The 17,876-nt window shown below is 38.8% G+C and overlaps 1 protein-coding gene and 1 long non-coding RNA gene across 2 annotated transcripts; one reads left to right on the forward strand and one right to left on the reverse strand.

The window, feature by feature from the left end:
• Positions 1-1,221: 1,221 nt before the first annotated feature.
• On the reverse strand, positions 1,222-2,256 carry LOC119502929. The gene is made up of 3 exons (XR_005210217.1): positions 2,106-2,256; positions 1,829-1,999; positions 1,222-1,713 (listed from the first exon to the last, which is right to left on the reverse strand). It is a non-coding gene; the product is annotated as an uncharacterized LOC119502929 (long non-coding RNA).
• A 4,897-nt stretch (positions 2,257-7,153) lies between these two features.
• azin1b (antizyme inhibitor 1b) lies at positions 7,154-16,317 on the forward strand. The gene is made up of 11 exons (XM_037794231.1): positions 7,154-7,356; positions 10,105-10,248; positions 11,389-11,586; positions 11,776-11,949; positions 12,192-12,364; positions 12,590-12,803; positions 12,964-13,038; positions 13,369-13,534; positions 13,714-13,823; positions 14,463-14,680; positions 14,770-16,317. Exons 3-11 carry the CDS (start codon positions 11,485-11,487, stop codon positions 14,843-14,845), a joined length of 1,308 nt encoding a protein of 435 aa, XP_037650159.1. The 5' UTR covers positions 7,154-7,356; positions 10,105-10,248; positions 11,389-11,484; the 3' UTR covers positions 14,846-16,317.
• Positions 16,318-17,876: the final 1,559 nt, after the last annotated feature.

The raw sequence follows: 17,876 nt of genomic DNA on the forward strand, positions 1-17,876 counted from the left end.
ATCTGCCCAGCAACTCTAACATCCCTTACACTTAGGTAAGTTGTCTTACGGAACTCTTCAGTTTGGAAAAAAAAAAATTTGGGATGTGTTAGTTTCCTGAGAGTATTGAGAATTGATTATTTATGCAGTTGTTTGATAACATATTTTTTTCCTTACGGCAAATTGGGTTTACTTCCTGATGACAGTCACGGCATTTAACTGAACTCAGCGGAACTGAAGCACAAAATCAAATTTCCTCCTGTCCTCGTGGACCCTGATGTGAACCTTGAAGCACATACTTGACTTTTTTTTTTTTACTTTATACTTTGTTCATTGTTGAATATTAAAGGAAACCACATTATACCCATTTAAAAATAATTATCAATGCTTTAATTTTCACCATGCAGTCTTGATTACTTTGATTCATAATCCAAAAATCTGTTCTCTGTTAGCTGGAAAGAATGAAAACATTACTCTGAGAAGGAACATTAACATTTTAATGATGATAAACATGATTTTCTTGCTTTTATGCACACCTTGTTTTTATTGTTATCTGTCTGTGATTTAATTCTGTGGGGTCTTTGCTTGGGTCTCTAGTTCAAGTCCCTGCACGGAGCAAGTATTGAGTGTGAACTGGGAGCTGGACGGATGTCCGTTTGCCTCCAGGCACTGCCGAGGTGTCCTTTAGCAAAGTTTACCTTCACTGTTAAGAATTTCCCAGTAAAATAACAGTAAAGAGCTGGAAGCAGGGTTGCCATTATTCTACTGTAAAATTAACAGTATTATACTGTCGCTGAAATTTACAGCTTTGTACTGTTAATGAAAAATACAGTATATACTGGTTTTTTGATTAATTTCACAGTATTTTACAGTTAATTTACTGTTTAAGGATACATTATATAGCTGTTTTTCACCTTTCTTTTACATTATCTTACTGATTTGTTTCAATGCACTATTTAGGTTGTATTTTTTACATACATTTTAATAAACATTATTTTTTACCTAGATGAATCGACTTAGCAGGTTACAGACATAGGAATAATCACACTAAATACAATTAAAGGCACTTGTTAAGAAAAAGACTATAATTAAGGCTATAAGGCCCAAAATGTCTGTCTATATGGCTACAAGCACAGAATGCAAACCATAACAACATGTGAGTGAAGAACAGAGCTAATTCACTGATTTTACAATCGTGTACAATGTGTGAGAAAAGAAAATCTACAGCTTATCTTATTGCACTTTATTTTTTATTTTCATATGAAGTTCAACACAGCGCCAACAAAAACCTGACACAGATAACAAACCAAATTTCAGAAGAAATAGCATTTCTGAAGACATCTGTCAATCTTACTAACCTTACTTTGTGGAACAGTTACAGAGAGTTGAGCTATATCATAGAGTTAAAACAAAACTCTCAAATAATATTTTGCCTTATATCATGTAACATGTGAATATACTGAATATATTGCTGAGCCTTAAGGCATATCAGTGGTACAAATTTAAAAAAAAAATGAACATTAAATACAAAATAATTTGTCTATATACTAATGAGCACCAACACCACCAGACATGTGACATCATGTCCAAGTATGAATATTCAGGCTCTAACAAGGCACATGGATAAGTGTGGAAGTCCAAGTATTGGGCGATAATGGGGGAGTGAGTTAGCGAATGACTTATGGCCCACTCAAAGACACCAGTTCTCTCAATCCAGCCTTGGTAGCCCGCTGACTGTGTGAGAGAGAGATATATGAGTTCCAACATAACTTTCATTGTAACTTCTCACATACAAAATCAGCGTGTGTAGCCCTCATTTCCTCTTATCATGTATGTAATGTAAACTCACCATTTTAAATGAAGTCCCACTCAAGTCCATGAGTCCCATCAGCAGAGTGGATACATGTGGATATACGGTTGTAGTCTTGTCTTGTAGCTCGTGAATTTGCCAGTTTTCTTTGAGAAGACTTTGCCCTGTCCATCCTTGGTGCCTCTCTCAGGGTTTATTCCTACGGTGCACCTGAAAAATGATAGTGTTTCTTCAGGTACTGTGTAAAGATCAAGTTGTGTGAATCACTTAGATTAATGCCACAATAAAAATACAGGTTTTACTGAAAGTATCTAACCTTGAGATTAATTTGAGCGTGCAGGTGTAGAAGGTGGAAAATAATGCAGCAAGCCCCATCAAGAAGGTGGGCTGGATCCCCTCACATATGAAGTGGCCCTCAAGGCTGACCATCCAGCGCCAATAGCTTCCTGCTGTTTCACCTGAAACTTAGAAAGAGTTTTCCTCAGTCAACTTCATGGATTTTTAGTCAATGTTTGAAATGAATTGTGTTGAGTGGTGTGCATTACTGGTTGAGAAACCGTTTTTTGATCAATTATGAATATTCTGACCATCTGATCTATAGAACATGTGGTTTTCAGATATCATTCAAAAACACTAGTTAGCTAGTAAATAAACTTGCCTTCAATTTTGTATCTGCTCTGCTGAATTACCACCCAATAACCAACATGCACTGAAGTCTTAATGTTACTTTAAATGTTGAAGGGACTTCCATAGACTGTAAAATGTATACACCGTCGTTATGCATGAATTCACTGGCAAAATACATGTATCAGCACATTAACTTAGATATTAACTTGAATACATAGAAATTAAAATGAGCTCCTTGTGTTGTCCGATTAATGTGCAATCATCTGTGAAATTCTAGCTAGCTGTTGAATCCCTCTATCATGACATGCACATATTCTGTAATGCAAACTAACTGGAAACATCACTGATAAACTTTGCACAGATTTATTAATTAAATAAAATTACTACTCACCAATAATCAGTAAGATGGGGATGGATGAAGAAAAGAACGGATCCAGCCTCACATGTGCAGATCAGGTGAAATGCTCTTCCCAGAATTCAAAAAATACTGCATGAAACTGTTATTCATGATACTTTAGACAGTTGATCAGCAGTAAAGTGCTGTTTTTTAAGAATACATTATAGTTCAGTTAAAAAACGGCCTATGAGCGTAATTTAACAGATTTTCTTTTGTATTAACAGTAAAGCACTGTTTTTAGCAATAACAGGTTAATACTGTTGAAATTCTGCTGTAAATTAACAGCAATTGTTTACAGTGTTCTTATGACTCTGTTAAACACACATTGCACATAATTACTATGCAAATAAGCCTTGACTCGACTGTTTCACTTGTTCCAAATAGAAGCTAACTAATATCTTCTTTCTCAGATATGTGAACTGCATGGTCCAATTTGATTAGCTATTCCTGTAGTGTGTACCTCAGGGCCATTAGCATGACTGCACTGTGTGAATCCATACATTTAACCCAGTCACTCGGTCTCTAAACATAGTAAAGCCAGCTGAGATACTTGAACATATCAGTGTCAGAGTGCTTTCATATTGGACTTTCCTTGTTGTTAAGACACCAAGGTTTTCTAGGCCACGTTGTTTTGTGAACACAGTGTCCCTCGGAGTGACTGTCATAAAACAAAGATAAGAGCCATAGGACGGCCAAACAGCTACATACACACAGATGAAGCCATGCGGCGTGTTGCTCCAGTGTCACAGAAAAAAACAAGTCATATGACTAAGGTGGCTGCAGGCTGAGTTGTTGTGCCAGTCATTCAGTGTTGTACTGAACTCCTGACCACCATGCTTTATGAGATAAATTTCTCAAAAGGAATTTCTTTCCATCAAACTGACTTGCGCAAAACATTCAATTTTAACAGTTGACAAAGTGTGGCTTAATGACTAATCAACAAAATATTCAATAATCTCTTGAATCTTAATAATCCCCCAGATTCCATGAGACAAAACATCCACTACCTAGACAGAGGCATATTTTGTATGTTTTGTTTGTCTTGTGAAAGTTTGTCAGTGCCACACCATTTTTTTAATTGATTAACTCTCCATGCAAATCCAGAGAAAGGTGTATAGTTGAGTTCAGCAAGGTTGTGCAAACAGTAATACCATGAAATTGTTGTAATAAGAAAACTTTTGACCCACTGACTTTCTGAACCTCATAATCTTCCCAGCCACATAAAGCATGTGCTTATGCACTCACAATGCCCATGAATGATGTCTGAAAAAATAGGGATGAAAATGAATATTGCTTTGTGCACTGAATGTAAAGATGTAAAAGCACTTCATAACTCATAGAATTAGCGTCATGGTGGGCGCAGGACATATTATCACAGCATGTGACTTAAAACAAGGCCAAAAATATGGCCTTGTTGCATTCTCAGACAGACTTGGAAAGAAGATTAAACAAGAAAAATACAAATATCCTCCAAGCATCTATGAATGCCCAAATGTGTTCAAAGAATGCTTAGTCGTGTAAACATTAGGTTTTCTTCACAAAACATATGATCAATTTATAAAAGATGATGCAGTTCTATAGATTAAACTATCCAACAGTGTATAAAGTAGTTCAAATGAGCTCCATCTCCACCAGCTGTAATATTAAAATGCTGCTTGCATGTTAAATAATATTCCAAAATTAATGGTTTTATGTTTTGTACACACTAATAAATTGTACAATTGTGTATGGGCTATATCATATACATTGGTGGAAGAACTTATATTACATTGCACAGAACTAGGTAAAATGGCCTTTAACTATTCCGCTCCCTTTTCCTGGAATACACTGCAAGCTAAGTTGAAACTGGGAAATCTGATTACTTTTGATGAATTTAAAACATTAATGTAAGACCTAGAAGCAGAGTCAATCGGGAGCTGTATGTGTTTCTGAATATTTTCACTTTAACGTTGGCTTCAAACACTTGATTTTAATGTGTTTTGTATGATATTATGCTGTGTACTTTATTTTATTATTTATTTGTTTTACGTTGTGGCGTCTGAAATTTTAATGTATGTTTAAATGCTGCTGTCTTGGCCAGGTCTCTCTTGCAAAAGAGATTCTTAATCTCAATGAGTACTACCTGGTTAAATGAAGGTAAAAAAAAAAAAAAAAAAGTTTCCAAGAGGTCTTGGACTGACTGAAACGAGTGGCCATCTACGGAAAGTTTATGGGTTTTTTGGGGGGTTTTTTTTGGTTGAAGAAGATTAATTTACAAACATTAAGGCATTTTAATCTAAACTCAATACTTCTAACATACAAGGCACAATTTGACAGGAAAGATAGCTTAAATTATAAAAAAAATAATATAATAACAAAAATAAAAGAGGGGCTAGAAAATAATTCAAGCAACAAAAAAGAAATGCATAAATAAATAAATAAATAATAAGACTGCACTCTTCCATAGTAGCTCTAGGGGTCATCATCATATATGTTCAGTTCTTCATAAACTCTGAGGAGACACTTGTCCTTTCACTAGTCTTAAAGCACTGAGATGATTGTCCACAAGGTCCCTTTTACAAATGGAAAATAGGGGTTTCATTTCCCATTTGGATGCATGGATGAAAAAATGTGCCAGCAGTATCAGGGAAAGTTTATGGTTATGTAACCTGAATAAACATATCAGATCTACAGCTGCCTGAGATATCCGGAAATACATATTTGGTATGGTATGGTAACAGTTTGTTAACCATTATGCTTTAACAGGCTCAACACATAGCCAATGGTTATAGAGCTGTAAGTGGACTTTTTTAAAACAACAACAACAACAACAAGTGTATCTGACTCGTCCCAGGAAAAACTAGAGGCCTTGGACTGACTGAAACGAGTGGCCATCTACGGAAAGTTTATGGTTATGTAACCAGAATAAACATCACAGATCTACAGTAGTGATGGGTCGTTAGTGAACGAGCCGGTTCAAAGAGCCGGCTCTTTTAAGTGAACGATGGGAGCCGGCTCCCGTCCGAGAGCCGTTTTAAAAAAAAAATGTTTTAATTAAATCAAGGCAGAATGATAGGATGATCTTCTCTGCGCCACGGGGACTGTTTGTAGAATTGCTTGTTAACACATGTGGCTGTTAAGTCAACGAAAGTCAGCGTCGGGCTCCCGCTTGTGCTCGCTCTAAATAGACAAGAACGAGCATCGCTCAAAACAGTGAGGCGACACACGTCAGCTAAAACCACAATATCACTCTATATTTCACCTGCTTGGCAGTAATGTTAGCTAACCAGACGAAGGTCTCTCCGTGAACATGATTTAGATCTGATCCTAGTGTTGGCTTTTCTTGCTTCAGCCTCCCGACCGCGGCCGGAGACAACATGGGAGACACCGGCACCCAATCAGAATACGATAACAGTTCTCGCTGCGGAGCCCCATCACTTCACAAGACACGGAAAACCTCTGTTGGTCTGGAGGAGCTCCAGCATTTATTTCTGCACAAACGTCCACTGTACATTTACTAGATATTCTCAGAGATAAAATAATTCTTCTGCAGTGTGGAGTGTGTGCGCATGCACGTAAGAGTGGAGCGCGAGACTCTGCCATCTGGCAGGAGGTTAAGGTCCATCAGGACCAAAACCTCACGCCACAAAAACAGTTTTTTCCCCATGGGAGTGGGGCTCTCCAACAGCCTCTCCGCCCCCCTGTGACTCTCTCTCCCTCACACACTACTGCCCCCCCCCACACACACTCTCAATACCACCCCCTACTGTATCCCTCTCTCTCCCTCTGATACCTGATTGTTTGCACTCCTGGAATATTTGCACTATCTGTTTTTATCATGTTTATTTTTGTTTATAACTTATTTTGTATATTGTATTTTAGTAGAATTTCAATTTTGTATTCTTATTTTATTCTAGCGTTTATATATTCTTCTGTTATTATACTGTTTTTCACTTGCACCAACATAACCAAAGCAAATTCCTAGTGTATACCCCTTACACCTGGCAATAAATACGATTCTGATTCTGATTCTGATTCTGATCTGAGAACGCGCGCGGTGTGTGAGTGAAGGTAAGCAGGAAGAGGAGCAGAGACTTGGCTGAATTATAAAAAGGCAGAAGTGGTAAAATGAATAGCTTTGGGAGTTTGGGAGCCGAAAGAGCCGGCTCTTCTTTGGTGAGATGAGCCAAAAGATCTGGCTCACTAAAAAGAGCTGTAATTCCCATTACTAATCTACAGCGGCCTGCCTAAAATATCCGGAAATTACATATATGGTATGCTCTCAAAAATGCAGAGCGCTCATTGGCTGGAACTGAAGTGAAGCCCCGCCCACGGGCCGTTGATTACTTTTTCCACTTCCTCCGCTGTGCTCGGCTTTAGTCGTCCTCCACCCGTCAACCGAGATACACAGAGAAGAAGACCTTACTCATAAATCCCCCCTAATAGCTAACCATATGGCTGAAACCGCCCTCTTTCTTTCTTACATCGTTGTGCCCACTACTCTTTAAAAATTCCGCCGAAAAAGAGAAGACGATTTTCCAAATCATTGTGGCCGTTATCTCACGTAAGTAGAGCGACGTTGAGTTTCCTCTCTGGTTCTGGCTTCAGGAGACACGTTATAACATGGCGGGCTGCTCTTCTCCTGCTGCTCTAAAGCCTCACATTCACACTCAGATTCACTCAATTATGTGCTTTTAACATGTCTTAATGGTTAAGGGATTAGTACATTAGCAACCTTAGCAACTCAGTGTTGTGTTTATTCCTGTTTTTGTGTCATATTTGATGTGATATTAACACAAAATGTGGTGCTAACAGAAGCTTCTTCCTTCCACAGTTAGTTAGCAGGTAGCTCAGGGTTAGCTAGCAGCTCTCTGGTTGCCAATCATATCTCACCATCCTCCACATGGCGTTTCACTCTTTTCAATACACTTGTGCTAAATGTTAACGTGTGGTATATAATAATAATAATAGTAATAATAAAAACTTTATTTGTATAGCACCTTTTCAAACATAGTTACAAAGTGCTTTACATAAGTTAAAATAGTGCAAATATCAAGATAAAAACAATACAGAATAAAAACATAGGCCAAAATAAAATGTTAAACATAAGACTTTTGTACACAAAGTCAACAGTATTGAAATATAGGGTTTCATGTTTTGTTTTGGTGACGCATTGGAATAATAATACCTAATTTGTCAAGCCTGTGACACTATTTGTCCTATCATGTTTATTTTTGTTTATAGCTTATTTTGTATATTCAATTCAATTTCTTTATTCTTATTTTATTCTAACGTCTTTATCTATTCTTGCTTACAACAAAACCAAAGCTAGAAGCTCTCTTGTTGCCAATAATATCTCAGCAGCGTTTCCTCCACATGGCGTTTCACTATTTTCAATACACTTTTACGTGCTAAATGTTAATGTGTTGGTATAAGGGTTTCATGTTTTCTTTTGGTGACGCATTGGAATAATAATACCTAATTTGTCAAGCCTGTGACACACTGGACAGCTAAAAAACACCAGACACTTGAGTACAAATATAATATCAATATCATGTGCAATATTAATGTCCCACATGTGCAATATTACTTATTTTTCTGTTTGTTAGCTCACTTTACCTTTTTGTATTTTACTTATCTTATCTTATTTACTCATTTTACTAAATGTATCTTACTTAATTGTTATTTTTTTAGGCACTGGTGCTAGAAATAGTACTTTTTTATTTTATACACTTGAACTTGTTGTAATTTTGTTGTGTTATACACAGTTAGCAGGCAGCTCTCTCTCTGGTTGCCAATAATATCTCACCATCCTCCACATGGCGTTTCACTATTTTCATTACACTTTTACGTGCTAAATGTTAATGTGTTGGTATATGTCAGGGGTCAGCCACCTGTGGCTCTTTAGCTCCTCTCCAGCGGCTCTCTGTGGATATTTAAAGATGGAAATGAATAACTGTTGTTTTGTTTACATTTTCATTTTTATTTATCATTGTTGTAAGTCTATAGTAAGACGGAGTATTAGGGCCACATTGAGGGAAAAAAGTCATGATATTATTAATTTGTCAAGCCTGTGACACTAGTTGTCCCTATCACAACACACTCATGCATGTTTTATTTATAGACAGTTATCACATAATGTGGATTAATAGTTATTAAAAAGCTGAGATAATGATTTAGTAGGAATAATAATACCTAATTTGTCAAGCCTGTGACACACTGGACAGCTAAAAAACACCGGACACTGAGTACAAATATAATATCAATATCATGTGCAATACTACTTTTTTACATTCTCATGTGCAATATCACTGTTCATTGTGTGCAATATTAATGTGCAATATTACTTATTTTTTCTGTTTGTTAGCTTACTTTACCTTTTTTATTTTACTTCAATTCAAATCACTTTATTTGTCCCCGTGGGGCAATTGTAGAGGCTCGTAGAGTAGTACAATTAACAACGCAATACAGGAAATTTTGAAACAATAAATAAATGTTAATAATTAATTAATTAATAAAGTTGGGTTTTTTTAAAGTTATTTTTTTGGGGGCATTTTCCATTTTATTGAGAGGACAGTGGATAGAGTCTTGGAAAGGGGGGAGAGAGAGAGTGGATGCGGAAAGGGCCACAGGCCGGATTCGAACCCCGGCCGCCGCGGTCAGGACCAAGCCTTGATACATGGACGCCTGCTCTACCAACTGAGCTAACCCAGGCACCCAAATTAATAAAGTTTTATCTAATCTCTTATTTGCCCCATCACAACACACACGCATGTTTTATTTATAGACGCATAATGTGGATTAATAGTGATTAAAAAAACGGTCAGCCGAGGGTAATGATTTAGTAGGCGTAATATACCGGGCGTTTATTGGGAGTTAAGATAAACAAGCCACGCAAATCATCGCGAAAGACAGTTATGCCAATGTTTCCACCGGGGTGACTGGTATCGTATAACAATAAAACAAGGATTTGACAGTAGCATGATGATAATGGCGTTCTGAGAATCATTTAGCTGACATATAAACTTATAAATCAGGTTTGACACCAAAGTGTTGACACCTGCATTACAGAACAGCTCGCTTGCACTACACCACCTGGGTTTCTTAAGTAATATCTGCATTGATTGTGCCTGGGAAAATTGACCACAGTGACAACAAATGTGGATCCATAGATAATAGTGGTAGGGTTTGTAATATGACATAAGACTGACAAGCCTAGCCAATGACCCTGCATTTTATGTGATTCCACTTGTGATAAACACATGGCTTCCTATGTATTCATATCTAATATTATTTGTGTGTTTTCCCTTAGGGCTCCCCTGTCTCTGTACAGGTGTATGAGCGCTACCCAGAGGGCCTAGGGGCGGCTCCCCACCGGGAGCACTTTGACTTCAACGCTGAGCCACCTTGGGATCCTAGCTGATAGCGGGACAAGTCCATCTCCTGACTTGTCCATGTGAGTGACTCAGTGTCTCTTGTACACACCAAAGACGCATGTTCGCTTACATGATCATACACTTGTAGCAAAGTCCATAAGTATTGTGTCCTGAGTGGAATTTGGCATACAAACTGGTGTGAGTAAACACACGCTTGTACTGAGTTTGACGTGGTTTTTTTAAGGCAGTCAATAGATTTAGATAAAAGCTCAATGAGGTGTGTAGATTTCCCACATTTGTTAATTATACAAGAACGAATGTAGGTTTCATAAAACACAGATAACATGATATGTGTGCTCAAAGGGACTACAGTCATAAATACAGTATAGCTGTTGGTTTTAAACAATGGAAATGCGTCTAGGTAGAAGTTCATCAGCCCTATGTATGCCTGTGTATTTCATTTTCCTGGTTAAATTGTTGTAAAAAAAAAAAAAAAGGCTTATAATGGTGATATTATAAGTAGTGCTGTCAAAGTTAACGCGATAATGCTAATTCTTTTTAACGCCACTAATTTCTTTAACACAATCAATCTTTCGGAGGTTGTAGCGGGCTCAGTTTTAAAGCTATAGTGAATATACTGACATCATATCCATGTCACACTAACTTGTTGGGAAGGAGGCTCAATAACGCTACGAAGTTATGCTTAATTTTCGCGAAGAAAAACTGTCATGGCTTTTTCTCAAATGGGTCCCTTGACCTCTGACCTCAAGATATGTGAATGAAAATGGGTTCTATGGGTACCCACGAGTCTCCCCTTTACAAACATGCCCACTTTATGATAATCACATGCAGTTTTGGGGCAAGTCATAGTCAAGTCAGCACACTGACAGCTGTTGCCTGTTGGGCTTTTTGAAGGCCATGTTATGGTTTGTGTGTAATTTTTATGCTAAATGCAGTACCTGTGAGGGTTTCTGGACAATATTTGTAATTGTTTTGTGTCGTTAATTGATTTCCAATTATAAATATATACATACATTTGCATAAAGCAGCATATTTGCCCACTCACATGTTGATAAGAGTATTAAATACTTGACAAATCTCCCTTTTTACAGTACATTTTGAACAGATAAAAAAATGTGTGATTAATCATGCGATTAAATATTTTAAATCGATTGAAAGCCCTAATTAATAATGATGTTTTTTTCCCTTTCCTTTTCCAGTTTGTTGCATACCGGCAGGACCCCATTGGCTCAGTCGTGACCCTTGACTTGCTTATCTGTTCTTTATGATTGTCGGCTTAGCGGAAAACGGTTGAGATGAAAGGATTTGCTGACAAACCCAGCTACATCATTGAACTCCTGGAGGGAGGAGTGACCCTTGAAAATGTCATTGACGGACACATCTACGAGCAGGCTCTGGTCAGTTCAGCAGCTTGCAGGCCTTTTAATGGATTCAGGTTGCAGTGGAAGAAATTTTCCAAAATGCTTCAAATAGCTTTAATGACACTGTCATTAGCACTTAGCATGTTTTTTTATTTTCCTGTTGATGTGTTTTAACCAGTTGCTATTTGTACTCAGTGCAGCCTTAACCTGCTCTTGTTTTCCCAGGTCAAGAAGAGTGCGTTTGTGGTGGGTGACCTCGGTGCCCTGATGCGGCAGCATGTTTGCTGGCAGAGCGCAGTGCCACAGCTCCAGCCCTACTACCCAGTCAAGTGCAACAGCAGCCCTGCAGTCATCGAGGTGTTAGCCTCCTTGGGCCTGGGCTTCATTTGTGCCAACAAGGTAAGCTTTAAATGTCACAGAATCAAATGCAGGTAGCTTTATTTATTTATTTGAACTGCACAGTGCCTCATCCTCTTATGAAAGCACTTGACATTTTGGGGCAATTACATTACAAGCACTCAATTGATTACTAGTCAGCTGTTATCCTGTTTAACATATGCAACACACTTAGTACCCTTTGGATTGTTGTGATGGGGCTTTTAGACTTTGTTGCGTTAATTTATCTAACCTCTTTCCCGCAGACTGAAGTGAACCTGGTGCTGGAGCACGGCGTGCCACCAGAAAACATCATTCTGTCAGGCGTTTGCAAGCAGCTGGCACACATCAAGCACGCTGCCAAGAACAACATTCAGCATCTTGTGTGCGAAAATGAGGCAGAGTTGTCCAAGATTTCCCGCCTGCACCCTAGTGCAAAGTAAGTGATCAAATTAAGCCGCAAACCCTTTTTTTCCTGGGCTATGTTTAATCCTCGTGCACTTTTGTAAAACTGAAGAATGTGTCAATGTAATGTAAGTACATTTTTGTCTTAAGAATAAACAGATGATTGGGAAAGCTGTTGTTAGTGTCAAAAATGGATTTACCTTGCATAGATGGATGTTTCATTCATGTTTTGATTTCTGGCTGTTGTTCCTTTTTCTAGGTTGCTGCTGCAGTTGACCACCGAGGCCCACGCAGCTGAGACCAGCATGGCCTTCGGCTTCTCTCTTAAGAGCTGCCGGCACCTGCTGGAAGCAGCCAAGGAGCTTGGAGTCCAGGTGGTGGGGGTGACCTTACACATCCCCAGCTCCTGCCAAGACCTGCAACAGGCCTACACCCATGCACTGTCAGATGCGCGCTGTGTGTTTGACATGGCGGTGAGTACTGCCTGGAAAATATAAAAAGGTTAAACCATAGGAATTTAGTTGATATGAGTCAACTCAAGACTTTTTTTTTATGTATCCTAAATGTCTTTTTATCCCTTGTACTTTATTTTTCATTAAGGCTAACAACTGACTATTTACGGTTTCTTTTCAGATGGATCTGGGCTTCAACATGAACATCCTGGACATTGGTGGTGGATTTACTGGCTCAGAGTTTCAGCTCAAACAGGTAAGTGGTAAACGGCTGTGATACTTTTGCGAATGCAGTAATCAGACTGTCAAATCACAATATACATGTTTTGCAAAGACTTGGCTTGACTCCATTCATCTAGCTAGATAGCTCGACACAGCAGTGATGGAAGATGCCTATATAAGCTCAACTCTGAATGCTCTGCCATCTATTTGTAGCTCAAGCATCACATCAGTTGCCTCTCACAAACAGCGTGCATAAAGTAATGGATTTCAGCTTTTAAATTATCTAATGGCTAAAATAAAAATTTTGCACACGTTTGTTTTTTTTATCTGGAAACGCCCTCTGAATGCATCTTTATGTGTGCAGGTTGAGTCTGCAGTCAGGCCGCTGCTAGATGCTTACTTCCCCCCACTGTCCGGTGTGCAAGTGTTGGCCCAGCCAGGCAGCTTCTACGTGGCCTCGGCTTTCAGCCTGGTTGTCAACGTGATCGGCAAAAAGGTGGTGACCCGCCACTGGAACAGCCTCGCTCAAGGTGAGTTACTCAATTCTCTCAGAGGTTGTCTTTGTCCTGTATAGTCCAACACATGGGTGTTGCATAATCATAACAAGATAGATCAGAAGAACAAATCAGAAGTCAAGACCTCAGTTGGTAGATAGATTATAAAACTATGTTCTATATTTCTGACATGGTCGCCCACTCTATTTACACAGGTGTGAACAATGAAGATACTGATTTCCTGTACCACATGAATGAGGGTGTTTATGGCCCGTTCAGCCGCAAGCTGCTAGGAAACTCCATCGCTGCCCCGTCAGTGCACAAGGTTAGTAGGCCTCCACCCAAGAGAGTCAACCTCATTCAGCACTGAATGAAGAATCCGTTAGCAGCTCTAGTTGAATAGGGAAAGGGGGTCATGCATTATGAGGATTTAAGGAAGCAGGACTTGAATTGCTTTAGATAGTGAGTCATATTGACCTAAAGACCCTACATTGGTTCTGGGGTTTTAATACAAAGCAGAGATATTTAAACATACAGTTTTCTTTCAAAGTGATATTAATCACATATAAAATTATTATAAAATAATTAAAAGTGACACAAACTACACAACATAAAACGGGAGCTGTAGTTAACTAATAATGTAGGGTAAAATAAACTGACAGAGATGGCTTGTGATGTATTTCGTTCTGGTGCTTTAAAGGCCGTTTTAAGTCATTTCAAACACCCCAGAACCCTGATGCTTACAAGCTAACAGTTGTAGTTGGCTATATTAGCTAGTTGATAAGGGCTATCCAGTTTTAGGTTAATTGCTAGCTAATAAGGAATGGTTGGGATATCATGAATACAATTTTTTAGTTACCACAGGAATACAGTTTTCAAAATTTGATACATCAGTTATTTGTAATGGTAAAAAATAATTTCTGATTGTTACCTATTTTGACGACACCGTTCCCTCTTTCTCCAGCATGTGATGTGTGCGGATGTGGGGGTGTATCCCAGCAGCCTGTGGGGCCCGTCACTGGACCAGCTGGACCAGGTGGTGGAGCGCTGTCTGCTGCCTGAGCTCAGTGTGGGAGACTGGCTTTGCTTCTCCAACATGGGAGTGTGTGGCCTGGAGGAGTTCAGCTGCCTCTCCGGCTCCCCCCAGCTGCCCGTCTACTACACTGTCTCCACCTGTGACTGGTGAGTAAGAATACAGATGTAGTAAGAATGTAGTAAGAATATGATGCATTTACAGACAACTGAATTCTGATGCTTGGTTTTGCCCACAGGTACGAAATGCAGGAGGCCGGCGTGGAACTGGACAGTGCCATGAAGAATTTCTCCATGGTCCAGTACAGTGCGTAACTACCCTCTGCCCCTGTCCGTATTATATTGCACAGATCCTCCTTAGCCTCTGCTTTCACTATGTGAGAAGAGGGGTCAGCGAGGTATTTGGGACAAGGGGCTAAATGTGGTCAACATTCCAGCCACCTTGGAAAATGCAGTGTCCTATTTATTCTTCCAGGAATTTGGCTTTTTTTACCTCTCAAAATGGGAAAGAATTGGTTGCTCGATACATCAAAATTTGATTCTGGAAGATAATCTTTTCATTCTCGCTCCTCCCTCTGATGGAAATCTGTCAGCTAAAAGAACTCAAATGACATTATGCAACAAAATGGACGACTCTTTGGAGATGGGACCCCCCCAAACATGTTTGGGGTGGTTTGTTTCCTAAATCAAATCCAGTTTACAAAATGTACAATTAATTTAGATCATGTTCTCTATTGATTACCTGTTGACAGTCGTGTAAATCCTGTGTCTGTTCAACACCAATACATTTTGTCTGTAGATGATTTTTGAAGTGTTTAAAAGAATCAATGCCTCGTGTGGATTCTGTACTTCAGACCCCTCACTTTGCATAGTTTAAATGAAATTATGACAATGATGTAACCTATTTCTTTATTGCAGCTCACCTCAATGCATTTTTATTTATTGGATTCAGATATTACCGGGGGCAGATTTAAAGCTCCATCTTTCAGTGTGTTTTGCCCAGGTATTATGCTGTGGCCCATCTAACAGTGTTTTTCCTGATAAGATATTGATGTGTTTTTTAACGCTACATGGATTAAGTGTGCTGTGATTGCCATTTGTGACCTCAGTGGTTTCCCTTTACTCGAAAGGCATGAAGGAATTGCTGTGGGAGATTTTCTCTACGCGGAGCTATAGCTTGAATACAGAGAAACTGCATACAGCCTAATGCACTCCTTGCCTCTAATAGAGAGAGGTTAATCTGGTTCAAAAATGCACAAAATCTTTTGTAGGTTAAATAAGTACTGTGACATTTAACACCGCAGCCCTGATTTTTCAGATCTTCATATTAGTGTCTCTTGCCAAGGGGATTGGTCTCTGTTCTCCCAGGATCTGAAAAACCAGCAAAGGAGCTATTTCTGAAGAGCGCTCGAACGTAAATGATCTGTATGTGGCAGATGTGGACTCACTTGTCTGTATCTGTCACACGAAAGACATGCTAGCTGTACACAGACCTCTCTGAGGCAGTGCAAACGACAAGTAAGATTTCAGGCTTTTCCTCATGCCTCTCTAAAGTTATGAGGGACATACTGCACAGTCTCTTGTACAGCTAAATGTCTCATGTCTAATAATATTAAAGGTGACCTGCAGTTTTTAAAGAATCCTGCCCTTGTGTGTTACAAATGACTAATGTATTAATTACTTGCTTGTCTAAGGCACTAATGGACCATAGCCTGTTTTTGACTGTAAATTGTGCTTGTTAAAGTAATGAAAGTGATTAATTTAATACATTTCTGACTGAAATCATTTATCTTGTGTATGTGTGATCTTTGATGTCAAGGGTGGAAAAGTTTTAGACATAAAATCTCTATTTTTGTCAACATAATTCAAAACCATGTGTTTCTGATCTGCTATAGATCTGGTGTGTGTGTTCTGATTGCACGGTAGTTGAATGTTCTGGAAACAATCTAATCCAGATTTAGGCTCAGTGAGATTTTGCAGCCAGGAATGAGATCTCTTTTATGGCCAATTCATTCTAATAGTACACTAGTAGAGTATTTTAATGTGTTTTATGATGGCATCTGTTTTGCCAAAGAGAATTAAATCAGTTTAGATGTATGTTACAAGATAGCAGAGCACTACAGTATTATCTTCGGCCAGAAAAGAGCATTTAATCAGTGAAATCGGCTGCTGCTGTGTTTTGTTGTAAAAGAAAAACGGCATTGGCTTTGATGACAACAGGAAACGCTGAACACTTCAATTACAGTCTAATTATTAAAGAGTTCAGCGTCCAATATGTCCTAAGCAGCCATCTTTAAATTCAGTAATTAAATACATTTAGAGGTGGAAATTCAGATCAGGTTGCCAGGGTAACCTGCTGCCTCAAGAGCAAAAGGAAAATTTTGGTAATTTCCATTACTGCATGGAAACTTCCTGACATGCCCCGTCTGTCTCTGAACAAGACACACAGCTCTCACCTGCTTGCAATAAGATCCTTGTTTGATTGTTCATAAAGCATGATGCTGATATTTATATATTACCGATGCCCTATATTGTAATAGCTTTAACCATTGCTCACTCTGAGCCTCAACATCATTAAAATATCAAGGGCAGATTAATGTATACGCGTCTAATGTGAAGCCATTGATTTCCTCTGCTTCATACAGCCACTGAAACATTTCCTAGGTGTTGTATGTGAGAGGATCCTAGCTCAAACATTGCTCCAAGAGGAGCCATTGTAGCTCCAATTAAGTGTTGATTAAAGGTGATGACTGCATGTTTAATTAGGTTAAAATTAAGATTAATAAATGAGAGTGGAGAGTTCACCTATTTGGTCAGACTTGCATGTCTCTATGTTCACAAAGTGTTTTTATAGTGTATATAAAATAAATGGTCGTGGTGCATTTGATAGTGGTTGCGATAATAAAATAGACTAGTCTGCCAAGAACAAGCACCTGCACACACACACAACACGACACAGTTTGAAATTACTCGAGGAGCAACTTCATTCACACCCTTTGAATTATGTACTATGACTGAGCAAGCATGAATGAACTAAGTGGTTGATTGTGATTGGTGACATAACCTTGTAATGGTTTGACAAGAGGAAATCTGACAGTGACAATGAGAAATATCTTGATGATATCACCTAACTGTCAGCAGTCTTACTTTTGGGGAAATGCTGCAGCACAGCCATTATGAATGTTGACACTTTACTCTCATGTTGTTCCTCTGTTTGCACAGAAAAGTAAATCATCCTGGTTTGCATTGCCTGACCAGATGGCACAATGTGATCGTGTTAGTCAAATTTTAAATCAGGTTGTTCACTTTAACACCAAACTTCGTCATGCAACACAGAACTTTTCCA

Source organism: Sebastes umbrosus, chromosome 15, assembly GCF_015220745.1.
Source record: "Sebastes umbrosus isolate fSebUmb1 chromosome 15, fSebUmb1.pri, whole genome shotgun sequence".
Lineage (NCBI taxonomy): Eukaryota > Metazoa > Chordata > Actinopteri > Perciformes > Sebastidae > Sebastes > Sebastes umbrosus.

Coding starts and splice junctions, on each gene's coding strand:
- azin1b (XM_037794231.1), top strand. CDS start 11,485: ATGAAAGGATTTGCTGACAAACCCAGCTACATCATTGAACTCCTGGAG. Junction 12,804..12,963: donor GCTGTGTGTTTGACATGGCG/GTGAGTACTGCC, acceptor GTTTCTTTTCAG/ATGGATCTGGGCTTCAACAT. Junction 13,824..14,462: donor CTGCCCCGTCAGTGCACAAG/GTTAGTAGGCCT, acceptor CTCTTTCTCCAG/CATGTGATGTGTGCGGATGT.